The 20,362-nt window shown below is 41.3% G+C and overlaps 1 protein-coding gene across 1 annotated transcript; it reads left to right on the top strand.

The window, feature by feature from the left end:
- Positions 1 to 16,901: 16,901 nt before the first annotated feature.
- On the top strand, positions 16,902 to 17,524 carry LOC143718557 (uncharacterized). The gene has a single exon (XM_077209576.1). The coding sequence runs from the start codon at positions 16,913 to 16,915 to the stop codon at positions 17,522 to 17,524; it is 612 nt and encodes a 203-aa protein (XP_077065691.1). The 5' UTR covers positions 16,902 to 16,912.
- The last annotated feature ends 2,838 nt before the right edge of the window (positions 17,525 to 20,362 follow it).

Raw genomic sequence — 20,362 nt, 5'->3', positions numbered from 1 at the left:
CACTGTTCGCTCGTTGGCCAGAGGAGGACTGGCCCCCCGACTGATGGAGTTTTGGTTCCTTGCCACTGTCGCCTTGGCTTTTGGCTTGCTTAGTTGGGGACATTTAATATTCGACAATATTATTGATCCGCCTCATTTAATGTGGAAGATGATGCAATTTTCTTCTAGAAATAAACTTTGTTGTATTATTTTCATGTTATCACTGTGAAGCTGCTTTTATACAGTCTTTATTGTAAAAAGCACTATATAAATAGAGGTGACTTGAATTGACAGTCAAACTCTTAGATATTAATATTATTAATAAATGAATTCATAGATAGATAGATAGATAGATAGATAGATAAAAAGTTAGATGATAGATAGATAAGTTAAAACGAAAGAAAGAGAAAGAAAGAGGGAAAGAAAGAAAGAGAGAGGAAGAGAGAAAGAAAGAAAGACGGTTTGTTAGTACCAAAGTGTAAAGAGGTTTTAAAAGCTTGAAGTTTGAAGGATTTCAGCTTGGTTGCAGTTACAATTGTGTTGTTCAATTTTTGTTTGATTATTATTTATCTCCAGTATTTTGCAGACGACAAGGAGGAGGAGGATAAAAAAATAAAAATAATTAAAATTTCTAATTATAGACCGATTTCTAAATGACCAATTTTAGCTAAAGTTTTAGAAACTCTGGTTGGTGATCAGTTGAAGGACTATTTGGTTTCCAACCATGTTTTGTCTGACTTACAGTCTGGGTTTTGAAGGCAAACAATGAAGGTCATTAATGACTTTATTGAAGCAATGGACTGTAAGAACACTTGTGTAGCTCTTTTTATAGATTTATCTAAAGCATTTGATACAGTGGATCATTGCATTTTACTGGAAAAGCTACATAATATTTTTTTTTCGGACCATACTGTAGATTGTGCGATGGATTATCACGATCAATACCGTTCCCAATTATCCTATATTCCCATCTAGAATATTTGGGTAACTTTGCGGTAACTAAATTGCCTATCCTTTAGTCGTGTCCTCAAGTGTTAGGTGATCAGTCTATATAAAACCGTATTCTATTATAAAATTAATAGATTTCCCCTTTGTATTATAAGTCTACCTTTCGTGGTACTCTTCAACCGTGTTTGCAATATAACAACCCTGCCATATGCTGCCTCTTTGGCTAGGCTATTTGATCAATCATATCTTACAGTGGTTATCCTCATCTCAAGAGAATGCTCACCCTCAGATGTCGTCTTCTCCAGAAAGGATCCTCCTGGTCCCGTTGGAAGAAGAAGACTCGCACTCAATAACCCAAGGTTCAGTCAGATGATTATAATAAATGTTTTAACAAAATTTATTAAAAGAATCAAATGAAAGAAGTACTTGTTACAGGTTATATATAAGTACTAACTAACAGATGTGCACTAACTAGGCATCAATGCTTCTTGCGGTCAATAACTGTATGACAAATTGGCCTTCATTATCAGTGAGGAGGAGGCACATTTTCCTTTTGTTATTAATTCCGGAGGACAAAGTTTCAAATAAAAAAATTGTTCTCGTTCCTACCTCCGATAGTAGCACCTCCAATTCACTTTCTGTAAAGTTTCGTTTCTTGCCGCTTGCTTTAGCCATTTTCTTACTCCTTTCTTTTGCCAAAGTGGACTCATTACCATATTTAAATGTATTTAATTAAGGGAGGAGACTGGGTGGGGCGTTGTGCTTGTGCATGTGTGCTCAATTTTACGTTAATTGGGATGTACAAAGAGAATATGCATGGGATCCTTCGTATGCAGAGATTCATACATCTGATTTTTTTTGTGTGTACGCACATTTACAGCTTTGTCCGTACGCAATGTTTTAGTATGAATCCAATGCAAGTCTTTGTACATGAGGCCCCAGTACTTTTGTAAAAGCTGAACAATGACATTTCTTGTTTATCCCTGTAAAGCTACAATCTGTATTGTATAAAGCTCAATATTAATAAAGGCGAGTTGACTACACTGCTATATATACAATTTCTTCCATTTTGTTGCATCTCATTGAAGGGCCAGCAATCAACTTGCTCATCTGCTGAAAGGAGACATGTTAAGTGACACAAGGTCAGGTATTTATTAGCAATATTGCTTAAAATTTGTTTAGTCAAGACAAATTTATATATAAAAGCACATTTAAAAACAGTTGACCAAAGTGCTGTACAAGCAAAACAGCAGAAACTATATCAGGCATGCGATTGTGTTGAGACTCGGGATTGTGAGCTGATTGTATCGTTACACCCCCAGTATTTGCACCCCTTATTCACACACAACAAAGTCAGTGGCGAGCCATTTGCTAAACAATTCAGAAGGCTTATATATAATGTACATGTCCACATCTTGGTAAAGGAAAATGGATTACTGAATAGATGGTGATCTATAATGTTTTACATAAAGACCATATGCACTTTTTATCTAATGTTATCTAACAAATAGAATCTTATTGTAAAGTGTTTTTAATGCTACAATTTCCATCTTTTTTAACAGTGATATACACTTTAATATATGTAGATTTAGTATTAATTTTTTAATTAATTTTTAAAAGTATTTAATTGATTTTTTGAGCCCCCCACAGGTGTATGATTTTACTGCTTTCATGGGAGATCATCCTCTCTCTATGGGAGCTCAGCTCCCACTGGCTCCCACGTAATTACAATGGCTATGAGATTGTTTTATTATTTTTTATTATTCAGTATTTAACTATTAAATGATTTCTAATTTGAACGTTGTAATTAAAGGGTACTTCAAATATTAAACTAAAACCGCCAGTGCATGGCAGCAAGTTACTGTCTTAATAAGTGAGTTGAGGGATTCATTCATTCAACCGATTCGTTCAAACGGCTGATTCATTCGGGAAAGAAGCAAGTGATTCGTTCATTGAATCATTAAACTGATTCTTCCAAAACGCGGATTTCATAAAAAAATCTATAAAAAAAATCGCTGTCTGTTGCAATGAGACCCTGCTACGGTTTTGTGCACGTAGTGCTGGAACCCTATAGTTATTGTTAATTTTCCCATGATGCAACATTCTCCATCTAAAACTGATCGGGCAGACCGAACCGTAAGTCGTAAGGCTTGTTTGAGATGAGCAAAATCTGCGCAGAACCGATCACCGGTGATCAGCGCGTAATGCAGAGGTCTTCAATCCCGCTCCTGGAGGGCCACTGTCCTGCAGAGTTTAGTTCCAACCCTAATCCAACACACCTGAATCAGCTCATCAAGCTCTTCAGGATCGCTTGAATATACAAAGGCAGGTGTGCTGAGGCAGGTTGGAACTAAACTCTGCAGGACAGTGGCCCTCCAGGAGCAGGATTGAAGACCTCTGGCGTAATGCATGCCGGTTAGAAATGTGTCCAAGTGCGGTCCGCCTTGCTCTGATGTCATGCTGACGTGTGTCAAAAAGCTCTCGCGAGCGCAAGGCGCACGTGTCGGATTCTGCAGTCGCGCGCAGTTGCTCTCCACCGACTGCGCTGATCAGAAGCATGATGGGAAACGACTTGCTGACGACACAGCTTAATGTTGATTGGTTTAAACAACCGTGATGTTTTGTTCTCTTTTCAAATGTTTGATTTTAAAACTCGGATATCATGTTTATGTGTATATGTTATGTGTGAATATTCCCAAACTCTCGGACAGTGCGATCTCTATGGGTCATGCGATGTAATTGTTATAAAAACACACACAAAAAACACACGTCTGTAATAAGTAAAAAACGATTGATGAACACATATTTGGAATGGAATTAAATAAGTACTTTTGGTGTCTTGTTCATTATATTTATTTTCATATAAAAGCAACAGAACTTAAATTACATCCAGTTTATTAGCAACACTGCACAATCCCGCGATATCCATCATTGATCTCGCAGGTGTCAGATCCACTGCGAGAAGCGAGAACTGTCCGGCTTGGCTGCGCTTTCTTCACTCCTCCTCTCACTGCAGCCGCCTACTCTCGAGTACACTTCAGGCGAGGCAAGGCGCATCTCAAACAAGCCTGTAGAGACCATAGACTGTAAAAAATATGGACAAAGCGTCAGACTTTCTGAAGAACGGTTTTGAGGCCGTTTATGGGGGGTATGGGCGGCGCCATCTCGGAAAATCTTTTCAGAAAGGATACAGAGGTGGTATGATGTGTTGTGTAAGATCATGGCCGAGACGTCAAATTTCAGGAATTCCACTCGGCGCAGCCCGTTATCAGCTGTCAATCACACTGTCAATCAAAGTTAACCACGCCCTTATTTGTCAAACATTTTATATCTAAATACAATCTAAACTAACGAGTAAAAGAAAATATCACCCCCCTCACAGTTGTCAGGCACTCGGAACCTATCGAAAAATACAATAAAAGTCCATGGGACCAACCTGTAAAAACATGAATTTATGCTGTGAAAACGGACATTTTAACATGGGGGTCTATGGACATTTGCTCCCTTTTGGGACCTGCTCCTAGCGGATTTTCAATGTATTGCAGTTTTTCGCACTTCATTTTTAGGCTTTTTAGGCTTCATTTTTCAGATTGGAATGTTGCCGCTTGGTAGAGACTTGAAACTTTGGGGGCTGGTAGTACTCACACCGCCTACAACGTCACCAAGGCCCGCCCCGATCGGCCTGACGGGGGCGCTATAAGGCTAGTCGATTTTACAAACGTTCCATGATTGTCAGACGTCACTGGTGGGCGATGACATTTCCGGTCTAAAGTTACGTTAGCTCAGAGAATGGACTACTTGCACAACTACTTCCGCGTTCTACTTAGTACATATCGGGAGTTTCCGGTTACAGCGTTCAGCGCACCTCCACACATGATAATGTAACCCACCCAATTAATTGAGGCTGTTTAATTTACATCTATAATATTTTTTTTTGTTTGTTTTGATTTTATATTTTTCCTTGCCTATGCATGAAATGTTCAGACATGTCACATGTTTTATCAGACATGATAAAAATAACGAATTGCGTCGATGGGTGCTGACGTCACATGCGCGCCAGCTGATTGAAGAGAGAAATATGAGCCACATGTGTGAGCTATCCTAAATCAAATCCATCACCATCAATATTGTTCTAAATAGATGTCTGAACCGTTTCATTGTATTAGGTAAGTCACAATTGTCTCATATTTTCATAAATAAGGTTTAAGTTGTGTTTGTTCATATAGGAAAATGTGGATGATTAATGCTGTTCGCAAGTGAGTATACAGTGTGCAATGGAACATAGGCTATGTAAAGCATTTAAGCTGTAGTAGTATTCTTGTTATAACCTGTTTGCACATTTATGAAATGGGAATAATGTAAGTTTAAACGTAATTGAATGTTAAATGCATTTCGTGATGGATGCTGACGTCACATGCGCGCCAGCTGATTGAAGAGAGAAATATGAGCCACATGTGTGAGCTATCCTTAATCAAATCCATCATCATCAATATTGTTCTAAATGGATGTCTGAACTGTTTCATTGTATTAGTTGAGATTGTTTCAACGCTCGGATAGCATATTGGATTCGCACATTGGGGGAGAACTGCGCTGGATTCCAACTGCGCCGGAGGAGTTTCGTCATCTGGGACCCTGCTTTCGTGAGGAACAAAAGGGTTCGTATCTTTCATCGTTCATTCCTGCAAGGATTGTGGTGGGAATTCGAATTCCACATGAACTGAGTAAATTGCACTTCCACACGAACTGAACTGAGTCATTTACATTTCCACACGAACTGAACTGAGTCAATTGCATTGCACGCAGATTTCAGTTTACACATACAGGTTGTAGCAGCCCTTGGGTCCAAACAAACAGAGAGAGTCTCGACTGATGCATAAGGTGTCCTTTATTTAGTTCGTCAAACCAGCATGACGCTCAACTTTGACTCCATCACCTTAGCACCGTGAAAACTGTATTGAAAACATACAACAAACATTTCACACACACTTGTTTCACGGCTACAAACGTCATTACACAAGTAAAACATTCAAGATGACAAACATTAATTATCAGCAAATAAACCATACATGTGTACAAATATTATGAAATATCCATGAATGAGAGCATATCATACCTCGCTGCGCTCACCAAGGAATGCAAACAATATCCTTTCTTCCGTCATGAAACGGGCGTCAAGTTCTTTAAATTCATGCATAAAACATGGGATCTCCAGATAAAATACATATAGACTCACTCAAACACAGCTGCCTGCCATTCACACCGCCATCCACCTTTAAATATTCATCTTCCCTTGTGCAAACTACGGTGCCACCAAAGGGACAAATTTCATCGTTACAGGTGCACCACATTTCTGGTCAATCACATACGAATAACATTAAAATACATACAAAGATAAATATACTTGAATAAGGTACAAACAATTACACAAATATTTTTACCACTAACCCAACCCATACTTCATTTAATTAACAACATACATTAAACTCCAAAGTAGTCCTTTACACTCCCACCAATCATGTCATGATAATGGTCGACAACAAATAATTCATACATGATTCTTAACATCTTTATACACCACTCACTATCTCAACATTGGACAATTGTGCAAGTAAGCATAGAATTATGTCAATGTAATGGGTTACGCATGCATGTGTTTGTGCATGTACGCATGTGAACATATACTATGACTATTCACTTTCAAGAAGCAGCACCAACTTTTGAATGGGCCTTTCTATAACAGAGGGTTTAGATGAAAACTGATGCTTTCCTGATTTCTGTTCTCCAACTCGTATTTTGACTCTTCGCACTAAACCATCACTATCCAGAAAGGTTTCCACTACTCGTCCTAACTGCCACTGGTTTCTTGGGAGGATGTCTTCCTTTACAATGACCACATCATTCACTTTAAGATTGCGCTGGGTCACATGCCACTTCTGTCGTGTGGAAATGTTCTGGAGGTATTCCCTTTTCCATCGACTCCAGAACTGCTCAATCAAGTATTGAACTCGGCGCCATCGCTTTGTACCGTATACATCCTCCCTCTCGAAGTTCCCAGGAGGTGGAAGAGCAACCTTTGACTTCATTAGGATTAGATTATTAGGCGTTAAAGTTTCAAGAGAGTTGGGATTATTTATTCCATCTACTGTCAGTGGGCAGCTGTTAACGATGGCCATGGCCTTGTAAAAGAGTGTTGGATTTTCTGTCATATCAACATAATACCACTGGCTCGGCTTGGTGTACTCTAGTATAAACTGAACACGATTCGCCACAAAGATATGAAATCTCCGTGCTTCGTTGTTGATATATGCTAGAGCGACTTGAGAATCTGTCCAGAAGAATTCTTCATCAATCTTCATATTTAGCTCTGATTTCAGCAGAACGCTCAATCTGGCTGCAACCACAGCAGCTGAAAGTTCTAAAAGGGGAATGCTTGTGATCTTTGATGGTGCAACCCTGGCCTTTGCCATGACGAGACTGCAGTGAACTTTGTTCCTGACATCCTTGTATCGAAGGTAAGAACATGCACCATAGCCTACACTGCTAGCATCTGCGATGTGGTGCAATTCTACTCTTACAATCTTGTCAAAGTCTTGTGGGTGATAACATCTTGGGATCCAGACTACTTTAAGGCCTTGAAGGCCAGCCTTCCATTCCTCCCACCGTGGGAGCAAGTCCTCAGGAAGCAGATCATCCCATCCAATGCTCCGACGACACAATTCTTGCAGGATGCACTTTCCGCTCAGAACAAATGGAGCCACAAAGCCCAGAGGATCATACAAGGAAGCTATGACTGATAGAATGCCACGCCGTGTGTCTGGTCTATCTTTCAAGTTTATATTAAAACTGAAACCATCGCTTTCGATTAGCCACTGAATACCCAATGCATATTCTATTGAGGCTGACTCAGGGTTAAAGTCAAGACGTTTGACCCTTGGCGCTCTTTCGGATGTCTCAACACAATTAAGAACCTCACTTTCATTCGAGTTGAATTTGTGAAGACGTAGGCCTCCTCTTTTACACAACTCTTGTGCTTCAACTATCAGTTCACAGGCCTCCTTGACTGTGTGAACACTCACTAGCCCATCATCAACGTAGAAACTATTTTCAACAAATGCTGCTGCAGAGGGATAATGTGCTTTGTATTGCTGAGCGAGATATTTCAGGCCAAAGTTAGCACACCCTGGAGAGGAAGCAGCGCCGAACAGATGAACTGCCATCTGGTATTCCTTAGGCTCACGATCAAGGTCTCCATGCTCCCACCATAGAAACCTCAGGTAACTGCGATTATCAGGTGTAACAAAGAACTGATTAAACATCCTTTCGATTTCGCAGATGATGGCTACCTTCTCCTTTCTGAAACGACAGAGAACTCCTAACAAGGAATTAATCATATCGGGGCCTGTCAGTAAAGTATCATTCAACGAGATGCTACAAAATTTAGCTGAACAATCAAAGACGACTCTCAATTTGCCAGGCTTCTTCGGGTGATATACACCATGGTGGGGTATGTACCAAACGACATCTCCGACAGATACATCTGGGGCTGACTCTGCGTCACCTTTATTTATCACATCCTCCATAAATGCCTTGTAATGATCATAAAACTGTTGGTTGGCCTTGAACTTCCTCTTTAAGTGCTGCAAACGAATTATAGCCAGCTTCTTATTGTTAGGTAATGATGGGGGACTTTGGCCTTTAAATGGGAGAGGCATCTCCAAATGACCATCCTCTTTCTGCTGAATGTTTTCACTAAGAATCTGTATAAAGCGCACATCATCTTGAGAGACACATTTACCCTCAGAATTCCTCTCATTGAAGTCAGACTCCAGAACCTTCAAGATGTTTGCGGCTGATGGAACTGGCATCTCTCTCACTGAAACCCTATGTACGAATATTTGACTTCCCTGCCTATCCAAGTGGGGATTAGCTGCTCCTATAATACTCCATCCCAGCTCAGTTTTCTGTGCGAATGGTTCATTCTCACCGCCAGTAATGACCTCAAGGGGAGCTAACGCTGAAGGACAATCACAGCCAATCAACAGTCCCACTGCGCAGTCTTGAAGAGATGGTAAGTTATTTGCAAGATGTTTGAGGTGAGGCCACTGCAACGCTGTGGTTCTGGTTGGTATACAAGACTTATCAACAGGAATAAAGTCACGTGTGTATGCTTGCCGTAACGGTATGTGATTTTCAGAATGATAATAGCAATGCCGTGCAGCTCATCCTTACAGACAGGACATGGCAGCTTTGGCTTGAAGGGAGACAAACTTTCTGACTTAAAAGCATGATATTTTGTTTGGGCACTTGTACTGGGGGCCTTTGCACTCTTAGGGAACTTTTCATCTACTGAGCTGGAGCTCAAAAAGGAAGAAGTGATGGGATTACAGGCTATGCGAGCTTCCTTCAGTACAAACTTAGTAAATTGTTCGAAGATTGGATATTCTCCAGATGCATCGAGCTGCTCCACTACGATTCGGCTCCATTTGCGGACAATCCAGTCAGGTAATTTTCTCAAGAGCTTATCATTTTCCTCACAATCATTTAAAATGGCCAATTCTTTGACATGGGGCATAGCTTCTACACAGCTCTTTAAAAAGTCTGCAAAATCTCTAAGCGCCAAAGAGTCGTTAGGACTAATCTTAGGCCATTTCATCAGCTTGTCTCGAAACGCTTTCTGCACAATGAATGGATTTCCATACCTGTCCTTTAAAACTGCCCAGGCACCTTCATATGCATCCTCAGAGCTCCGGTAAAAGAATCCTTCCACGGCCTTCCGTGCCTCTCCTGAGAGGTAGCCTTTCAAGTAAAGCATTTTTTCACTAGCAGAGATGGGTTTCCTATCAATTAGAGTTGTGAATGTCATCCGAAAGTCAACAAATTTCAAAGGATCATCAGCAAACATCGTTGGTTCAGGAACAGGCAGACGATTTAAACTAAAAGAGCTTGCAATTGACAAGGGGTCCATTTTGGTAGTTTACCAAGAAGCAAGCCACACTGAACAGTTGATCAATACTCCCACACACAGATAAGGGAATAACTTTTTCAAACAGTTTATTCTCTGTAACTCTCCGGATACACCTTTCAACGTGAACCCGCAAACGGGCGATGGACTGTGTTTGTTCAACATCCTGTTTACTCATTTGAGTTTTCTTTGACAGAAAAGCAGGCCGGTAAACTTTGCAGCAGGATGGAGTTGTTTGGGTTACGCCTCCCCCAGTGGTTTTAAACTTGCTGTGCTGTGAGTGGTGCTGGGCAGGTGACTGTAAGCCAATCGCGAGGACTTTTATGTTGACAAGTGATGTCACCGGCATGCGACTTTTGGTCTTGGCTACCTGCCCATCGACTTGATGTCTGCCGTGGTTATCCATTTTTTCGTAGTGCCGCATAATCCCCGGTGTTGCAGCAGCTCTGTCATCAGCTGAGTGTGTGCCCGGCTGTCAGCAATCAGAGCCTGGGGCCGTGACTGAAGGCTGATAAACATAGGGAGTGCTATGCCGCGAGTCGGCTGCATCGGCGCTGAACATCTGCTGCTTTGCTTAAAACTATTTTCTGTTATGTGTTGCCTATGGGCTTTCTTCGTCGTTTTCGGCTGCTCTGTCCCACGTGATCGATGAGTCAGGTGCATGTGTGTGTCTGTGTGTGTGTTATCTGGGTTAGTACAGTAAATGTGCATTAATCTACGAAAGCCTGATGACATAGCTTACTGTTGATCTGTGTTGAGTTGCACCGGCTGCACTGGCACTGGTGACCCACACCATCATGGTATTCGCGGCTGACTCCACAAGTTGCCAAAAGGCCTTGAAGTGCTGGTATGATGCAAATCTAGCAATGAAACAATTATGTTGGGTTAATTTAACTTCAAATTAAATTTGATGTAATGGCAGACATATTGATTTCAAAACGATTTTTCATAAACCTACCTTGTGTAAAACCGAATGTCCTCATCAGACCCTGCAAGACGCTCTACACCAAGTCTCGATTACATTTGCAGAGTTTCAATCTGTTGTTGCAGCTCCTGGACTTTTTGCTTCAACTTTTCGTTCTCTTCCGCTAACTCAGATGGAGTCACCGGTGTCGTCGGAGTTACAGAGGAGTCATTCTCCAGTGGTAACGTTACTTCCATCTTGCAAGCAGAGCCAGCAGTCTCTGACAGGGGGTCCGGCGGGGGAGAGGGGCGTTTAGGGCAGCGCTCCCAAACACTGCACCCTGGCGCTGGTAAACAAACATTGTTCTACCATAAAGACTCAGAAGGATTCTCGAAAAAATAATTTATTTTGTGAAAGGAGTTTACAGACAAAAATAAAGGTAGATGCTCGACAAGTTCCGTCTCTGAGTTCTTTGGCGTAGGCCTCGTCCTCCGTCAGGGTTTGAAGGTTAGCTTATAGGTCCTGCCTGATGTTAGAGGTGGTGGGGAGGATGGGGGAAAACTTTGCTACGACACCTGCGGGCAACAACATGGAACGGTAGGATCAATTCAATTCAATTCAATTCAAATTTATTTGTATAGCGCTTTTCACAATACACATTGTCTCAAAGCAGCTTTACAGAAAGTGCATTTCGGAAATGTACATAGAAAAATACAGTCAGTTAATCATGTATTAATTTATGGCATAATAGATGCTCGACAAGCTCCGTCTCTGAGTTCTTTGGCGTAGGTCTCGTCCTCCGTCAGGGTCTGAAGGTTAGCTTATAGGTCCTGCCTGATGTTAGAGGCAGGGGCGGAGCCTACCCCCAAAAAGTGAGGAAAATGTGACGAATTCCATACATACATGAGTATTCTGAAAGCATACAGTAGGATTAATAAATAGGGAAGACAATAAGACGACTTTTAATTGCTTATCTTAAAGTCAGGTACTAAGCATAAAAGATTAAAACTACGATATGTTCTGAGATAAGATAACTTATAAGAGACTTCAGCAAGATCGAGAGTAGGAATGTCACTCTATATGGGCAGAGCTTATTTTTAAATGTGGACGAAGCCGCGTCTGGCCGCAAAACTTGAAATGGGAATTTTAACGAAGCCTTGATAGGCTGAGTTGTTAAGATACATACATACGAAAGCCTCGGCTGCCCATGATAGTAGGCTTTAAAGTAATCATTAAAACTGTACATTAAGCCTCAATAGGCAGATGCCTGGATAGGCTTAGTTCATGCGACAGAATCGAGATTAAATGTAATATGCGTTTATGAAATAAGACACGATTGTCTAAGGCCACGGCATGCTAATCCCTCAATAGGCTGATGCCTCGATAGGCTTAGTCCATACGTCAGAACCGAGATTAAATGTAATATGCGTTTATGAAATAAGCTACGATTGGCTAATGCCTCGATAGGCTGATGCCTCGATAGGCTGGTGCCTCGATTGGCTGATGCCTCGATAGGCTGGTGCCTCGATAGGCTGACGCCTCGATAGGCTGACGCCTCGATAGGCTGACGACTCGATAGGCTGACGCCTCGATAGGCTGACGCCTCGATAGGCTGACGCTTCGATAGGCTGGTGCCTCGATAGGCTGGTGCCTCGATAGGCTAAGTTCATGCTGATGCCTCGATAGGCGTCAGAACCGAGATTAATGTGATAAGCATTATTGAAAAGACCACGATAGCCATAAATGCCAGTGAACGTAGAGTTTCGGAAGCCGCGATAGGCTTAGCCATATTGCAGCTATCGTGAATGACCATCACGATAGACATAGCAAACAGGGATATGAATAACTTTGAGCATTATATAGTATTTCCCATCAAAGCTAATCTATAATAATCAGCTAAGGGCTGAGTTAATAGTGAAGAATGAAATAAATCTGGCAAGCCGAGATTAACTGCATATGTAACTTAAAAGAGCAGCGAAAAATGAACGTATGATATGAATCATTAACCACCGCCACCAGTAGCTAGCGAAGAATTTACTGATGAATTCCGTACATACCTATGAGGATTCTAAAAAGCATGCAGAAGAATTAATAAAATAGGGAAGACAATTAGACAACTTCTTTATTGCTTATCTTAAGGTGAGGTACTGTATGTGAAAGATTAAACCTACGTGATATACTGAGATGAAGATAATTGATTGGAAGCTTTAAAAGATCGAAATTGGGAATGTCACTATGTGAGCTGAGCTTCTTATCTTCTGAATATGAACAGAAGCCACGTCTGCCCCCAAAACTTGAGATGGAGATTTTAAATGAAGCCTCGATCGGCTGAGATTTTAAGATGCATACATCCTGGGTATGAATATAGGGAGAAAATAAATAAAAGCAAAGTAAAATAGCATATGCACCAGCCCTTGTCTTTCTTTAAAAAAATAGGTCCGTAATGACCTTACATTTATAAATAATGAGGCTGTCGCCAGGCGACTTCCCGAGGAGCCAAAAAAGGCAGAGATGACACATTGGCATAACTGCTATCAGGGAAGCTACGATATGCGCAAAATATTTGGATTTAGCGTACGGTCATGAAAGCTCGGTCAATTGTGAAGTCTCGGTAGGCTGAGTTCATGTATCGGAACCGAGATTAGTTGAAAGCTCGATAGCATAATTGTAATAGGCTACGTATAGCCATGAAACGATCACACTGATTGTAAAATAGGTCCGTGATTGACCATATACAGTATTTATAAATGATGAGGGCAGTTGCCAGGTCGACTTTTCCGAGGAGGCACGAGAGGCAGAGATAAGACATTGAGATGATTACAATCGGGAAAGCTACGATTTGAGTTTATGAACGAAGGCTGCGATCGGCCATGAAAAAAAAAATTGGCTTAGAGTACGATCATGAAAGCTTGTTCAATAGTGATGCCTCGGTAGGCTGATGCCTCGAAAGTTCATGCATCAGAATCGAGATTAGTCGAAAGCTTCGATAGCATTAATGTAATAGGCTACGTTTAGCCATGAAACAATACCAGTAATCGAAAAATAGGTCCATGATTGACTTTATATTTATAATGATAAAGGCTGAAGCCAGGGAGACTTTACCGAGGAGCCATGATAGGCAGAGATATGACATTAAGATGAATACAACCAGGAAAGCTAGGATATGCATTTATGAACAAAGGCCGCGATCGGCGATGAAATATTTGTCATTAGAGTTCCAATCGTGAAAGCTTGTTTGATAGCGATGCCTCGATACGCCGATGCCTCGATAGGCCGATGCCTCGATATGGCCGAGTTCATGCATCCGAACTGAGATTAGTCGAAGGCTTCGATATCATTAATGTAATAGGCTTCGTTTAGCAATGAAACATTACCAGTGATCGTAAAATAAGTCCATGATTGACCTTACATATATAATGATAAAAAGCTGAAGCCAGGGCGACTTTACAGAGGAGCCACGATAGGCAGAGATATGACATTAGATGAATTCAATCAGGAAAGCTACGATATACATTTATGAACAAAGGCCGCGATCGGCCATGAAATATTTGTCATTAGGGTTCCAATCGTGAAAGCTTGTTCGATAGCGATGCCTCGATACGCCGATGCCTCGATAGGCCGATGCCTCGATATGGCCGAGTTCATGCATCCGAACTGAGATTAGTCGAAGGCTTCGATATCATTAATGTAATAGGCTTCGTTTAGCAATGAAACATTACCAGTGATCGTAAAATAAGTCCATGATTGACCTTACATATATAATGATAAAAAGCTGAAGCCAGGGCGACTTTTCAGAGGAGCCACGATAGGCAGAGATATGACATTAGATGAATGCAATCAGGAAAGCTACGATATACATTTATGAACAAAGGCCGCGATCGGCCATGAAATATTTGTCATTAGGGTTCCAATCATGAAAGCTTGTTCGATAGCGATGCCTCGATAGGCCGATGCCTCGATAGGCCGATGCCTCGATATGGCCGAGTTCATGCATCAGAACTGAGATTAGTCGAAGGCTTCGATAGCATTAATGTAATAGGCTTCGTTTAGCAATGAAACATTACCAGTGATCGTAAAATAGGTCCGTGATTGACCTTACATGTATAATGATAAAAAGCTGAACTTTTCAGAGGAGCCACGATAGGCAGAGATATGACATTGGATGGTTACAATCAGGAAAGCTACGATATGCGTTTATGAACAAAGGCCGCGATCGACCATGAAATATTTGGCTTAGAGCACAATCATGAAAGCTTGTTTAATAATGAAGCCTAGATAGGCTGATGCCTCGATTGGCTGAGTTCATGCATCCGAACTGAGATTAGTCGAAAGCTTCGATAGCATTAATGTAATAGGCTACGTTTAGCCATGAAACGATACCAGTATTCGTAAAATAGGTCCATGATTGACCTTATATTTATTATGTTAAAGGCTGAAGCCAGGGAGACTTTGCCGAGGAGCCGCGATAGGCTGAGATAAAACGTTAAGATGATTCAACCAGGAAAGCTACGATATGCATTTATGAACGAAGCCCATGATCGGCCATGAATTATTTGGCTTTGGATTACAATCGTGAAAGCTCACACAAGTTATGCCTCGATAGGCAGAATTCATGCGTCGAGAACGAAATCAAGTCGAAAGCTTCGATAACATTAATGAAATAGCCCGAGATTGGTCATAAAATGGCAGTAATCGTAGAATTTCAGAAGCTGTGATAGGCTTAAAAATATTGCAGCAATCAGAAACGAAAGTCACGATAGACATAGCAAGCATGGATACAAATAACCTTGGAGCGTTGTTATTATGGTATTTTCAATGCTATTCTTCATTAAACAATTATGGGATGAGTTGATGGTAAAGAACGAAATAAAGAAAGCCGCGATTGACTGCGTGCAACTAAACAGATTAGCAGCGAAAAGCAGACGTATGATAGATGTATGGATTGTTAACCACCACCAGTAGCTAGCGAAAAATTTTACCTCGAATGTCGGTTGAGAGGGCTTGTTGAGCATTTAGTAGAACATATGTGTCGGATCTGATGTAGGTCTTGTATGCTGTGGACGACCACCTGCCGAGCATTTGGATAGGGGAGTCGGGAACGCCGCATTCGGCTACTGTTGTTGTGGCTCCGAACGAAAGGAATGCCCAGTGTATATATGTGGAGAAGGACCGGAGAATTAAGGAGGAACTACATGGGTTCAAAACCAATGCTTTGTCATTGGAAGACCGTTCGGTTATATGAAAAAAGGGGAGTATTGAAGTGTGGTCATGCTTTGAGATATGACCATAGAGGTATAAGGGCAATAGGAATTATAGACTTTAGATATAGTATTAACGCCAGAGACTCCAGAAGAATCTGTTTTTGAAAACTTAAATACATTTAAAAGGTGGGAGAAAGACATAAATCGGAAATAGACAGCCACGAGCCAAATTAAAATGTTTTGAAACGGATGCGTTTTCCCCTGATCGCATAAACCTGTAAAACACGGTTAGAAAATGCTTTTTCTTGGATGCATGATCATGCACGCTGTTAAAACATGGCTACAATATGAATATGTATAAACGAAGAGAAAAGAACATTTAGGATGGGAAGTAATAAAGAGGGTTGAATGGATTTTAACACAAACAACATCTGCAAAGTTACAACGCACGAACTTCAAGCATTGAAGACATTTTTTTTTTTTATAAATATATTTGAACTATTAATTGCTGTTGATTTATGATTGAATAAGAGATAGTTATATTTACAGAAAACGAGCTGAGATCAAATAGTGTGCCCCCTTTTATTAGTTGAAGTCTGCAATCATCTAGGTATAAGTCGAGATCTTTCCGGCGCTCGGGAAGTTATTGAAAAAACATCTCCATAAATGCATTACTGTAGTATCTTGGAGTAACCACTAGGTGTCATTGTATTATAAGTGTTGTGTTTGATCTTGGAGCAGAGGAAGATGTGACATGCGGGAAGCATGGTGTGTGTATGTCTTGCAACAACTAAGTAAAGTATTGACTTTAACTATATGAATGTAGTAGTCCGCTTTTTGCAAAGATACCACATTTTTGGTGACGAGGATGACACCCAGAGAAAAAAAAGCCTGTGATGACAACATTGAGGATTAACCATGGCTACAGGAACTATTGGCTCACTAGCGGCATTTGATCCACAAGCTCAAACATGGGAAGAGTATTCTGAAGTACTGGAGCAATTTTTTGTGGCTAATGGAATTGAAGATGAGGGTAAGCAAAGAGCTATTCTCATAAGTGTTGTGGGACCACAAACTTACAGTGTGATGCGAAATATTCTTAGCCCAACAAAACCAAGTGAAAAGACTTTCCAGCAACTGGTAACAATGCTAAAAAATCATTTTAATCCTCAGCCAAGTGAGATTGTACAGCGATTTAGATTTGATTCAAGAATGAAGAAGCCGACAGAGACTGTGACAGAATATGTAGTAGAGTTGCGTTGTTTGGCACAAGATTGTAATTATGGAGCAACTTTAGACCAAATGCTGAGGGATCGACTTGTTTGTGGCATAGATGATAATCGGATTCAGAGAAGGCTGCTCTCGGAAGTAAATCTGACGTTTGAAACTGCTTTTAAAATTGCAGTAGCCAATGAAGCCGCAAGCAAAAATGTGCTCGATTTACAAAGTAAATCCAGCGTACAGGCATGTAACAGCGTCAAGTTTAAAGAGAGGAAACCGGATCGCTGGAAAAAAGGGAGAAATGGATGAACAAAAAGAATGAAGAGAATGTTACAGATGCTGTGGAACAAACCACAAAGCAAACGATTGCAGATTTAAGAAGGACAAATGTTATGTGTGTGAAAAAATAGGTCATATCGCCAGGGCCTGTCGCAACAAAAGTAAACAGAGTGGACCTGCAATAACTGGAAGAAGTGAAAAAGGGGTGCGGCCACATCGAGCATTCCATGTAAGTGACAATAATGACAGTGATGAATTTGAAGAAACATTCACTTTGGCATGTGTACAAACTGATGCACTGAAGAAAGTAAAACCCCTCACTGTTGAGTTAATTGTTAATGGCAGACTGATAAACTTATGATACTGGATGCAGTGTCAGTCTTATAAGTGAGGGAATGTACAAGGTCATCTGGAAAGACTATGAAGCTCCCAAACTGAGACTTACAAAAATCAAGTGGAGAACGTATACAGGAGAGCCATTGGGAATAGTGGGGGTGGCTGATGTAGAAGTAAAATACCAGCAGCAGGAAAAGATAATGCCACTTGTTATAGTGAAAGGAACAGGGTCATGCTTACTAGGCCGATCCTGGCTTGAAGAGCTCCAAATTCAATGGAGTGAGATAAAGCTGGTGCAGTCGGAGATGACGTTGCAACAGGTGCTTTTCCAGCATGAGGAAGATTTCAAGGAGGAGCTGGGGACATTAAGGGGTACTACTGCCACTCTTCATGTGCCGACTGATGCCACACCCAGGTTTTTCAGACCTAGATCTGTGCCATTTGCCCTGAAAACAAAGGTGGATGAAGAGATTAATCGACTGCTGCGGGACAAAATCATCTCACCTGTTAAGTATTCAGAGTGGGCAGCTCCTGTTGTTCCTATCTTGAAACCAGATGGCAGTATAAGATTATGCGGTGACTACAAACTCACAATCAACAGAGTGTCAACATTGGAACAGTATCCAATACCACGGGTGGAGGATCTGTTTGCTCGGTTGGAGGGAGGAAAACTGTTCACAAAATTGGACATGAGTCACGCATACCAACAAATCATCATGGATGAAAGCTCCAAGAAATACTTGACAGTGAATACACAAAAAGGGTTATTCACATATAATCATTTGCCCTTTGGAGTTGCTTCAGCTCCTGCTATCTTCCAGAGAACAATGGAGGGATTGTTGCAAGGTATTCTTGGAGTAGTTGTTTATTTTGATAATATATTGGTGACTGGCGTAAATCAAGAGAGTCACTTGAAGACACTGGATGAAGTGCTGGCGAGACTGAAAGAAGCTGGTTTGCGATTGAAACGGGGAAAATGCATGTTCCTGGCAGATGAGGTGGAATATTTAGGCCACAGAGTAGATGCCCAGGGTTTACATCCGATGGCAATTAAAGTGAAAGCTATTGAAGAAGCACCAGAACCAAGTAATGTCGCAGAACTCAAAGCATATCTGGGCTTGCTCAATTATTATAATAAGTTCCTTCCAAACCTGGCAACGCTGCTAGCTCCTCTACATCTGCTGCTGAGAAAAGAGGTTCAGTGGATGTGGAAAAAGCCACAGCAAGAAGCTTTCAAAGAATCTAAATCCCTTCTAAAATCAGCAGAGGTGCTAGTTCATTATTCCTCAGATTCCGAACTGGTTCTGGCTTGTGACGCCTCTCCCTATGGGGTGGGAGCAGTGCTCTCGCAGCGTAAAAAAGGAGAGAGTATGGAGAAACCCCTTGGGTTCATGTCAAGAACACTTACGTCTGCAGAGAAGCGTTATTCACAGTTGGACAAAGAAGGCTTAGCTGTGATTTTTGGCATTCAAAGATTTCATAAGTACTTGTATGGTCGGGCATTCACCATTTGCACTGATCATAAGCCCTTGATCCATTTGTTCAATGAAGCGAAGGCAGTTCCTCAAATGGGATCACCCAGAGTGCAAAAGTGGGCTGTAAAGTTACAAGCATATCAGTATAATATTGTGTACAAGCCAGGGAAGTACCATGAAAATGCTGATGCTCTAAGTAGACTCCCAGCGCCAGGTGAGGGAGAACCTGATGATACTAATGATCAAGTGCTGATGATGGACTTAATGGATGACTCGCCTGTAAGTGCAGCACAAATTCGGAAATGGACGTCACACGACATAACACTCTCAGTGGTACATGAGTACATATTACAGGGCTGGCCTGAGAAAGTAGAGCCTCAAGTGTTACCGTACCATCATAGGAGAGATGCTCTGAGTGTCAAAGATGGATGTGTGACTTGGGGAGCGAGAATCATTATTCCATCACAAGGTCGAGCGGCTGTATTGAAGCAATTACATCAGACTCATTCCGGCATGTCAAGAATGAAGGGATTGGCCCGATCATACATGTGGTGGCCGGGTATGGATCAGGATGTAGAGAGAGTGGTTCAGAATTGTGAAGTATGTCAGTGTTTCAGAAAGGCACCTGCTCAAGCTCCTTTGTACCCGTGGGAGTGGCCGGGCTCACCCTGGGAAAGACTTCATGTAGACTATGCAGGGCCCTTCTTAGGAAGAATGTTCCTCATTCTGGTTGATTCGCATTCTAAGTGGATGGAAGTTTATCCTGTAACACATGCCACGTCCCAAATTACAATTGAAAAACTGAGAATGTGTTTCAGTACCCATGTATTACCCAAAATGTTAGTGTCAGACAACGGAACATGCTTTACCAGTAATGAGTTTGAAACGTTCATGAAAAACAATGGCATTCAGCATGTAACGTCAGCTCCTTACCATCCTTCTTCAAACGGTCTAGCTGAACGTGCTGTTCAAACTTTCAAGGAGGGGATGAAAAAGATGAAAGGTGACGCTGTGGAGACAAGAGTAGCAAGATTCTTGTTTAATTATAGAATCACTC

The sequence above is a fragment of the Siphateles boraxobius genome, unplaced genomic scaffold, assembly GCF_051911475.1.
Source record: "Siphateles boraxobius isolate OS27281-9 unplaced genomic scaffold, OSU_SipBor_1 61, whole genome shotgun sequence".
Classification (NCBI taxonomy): Eukaryota; Metazoa; Chordata; class Actinopteri; order Cypriniformes; family Leuciscidae; genus Siphateles; species Siphateles boraxobius.
Note: the sequence above shows the minus strand (reverse complement) of the source record. Positions and strands in the feature narration are given on the sequence as shown.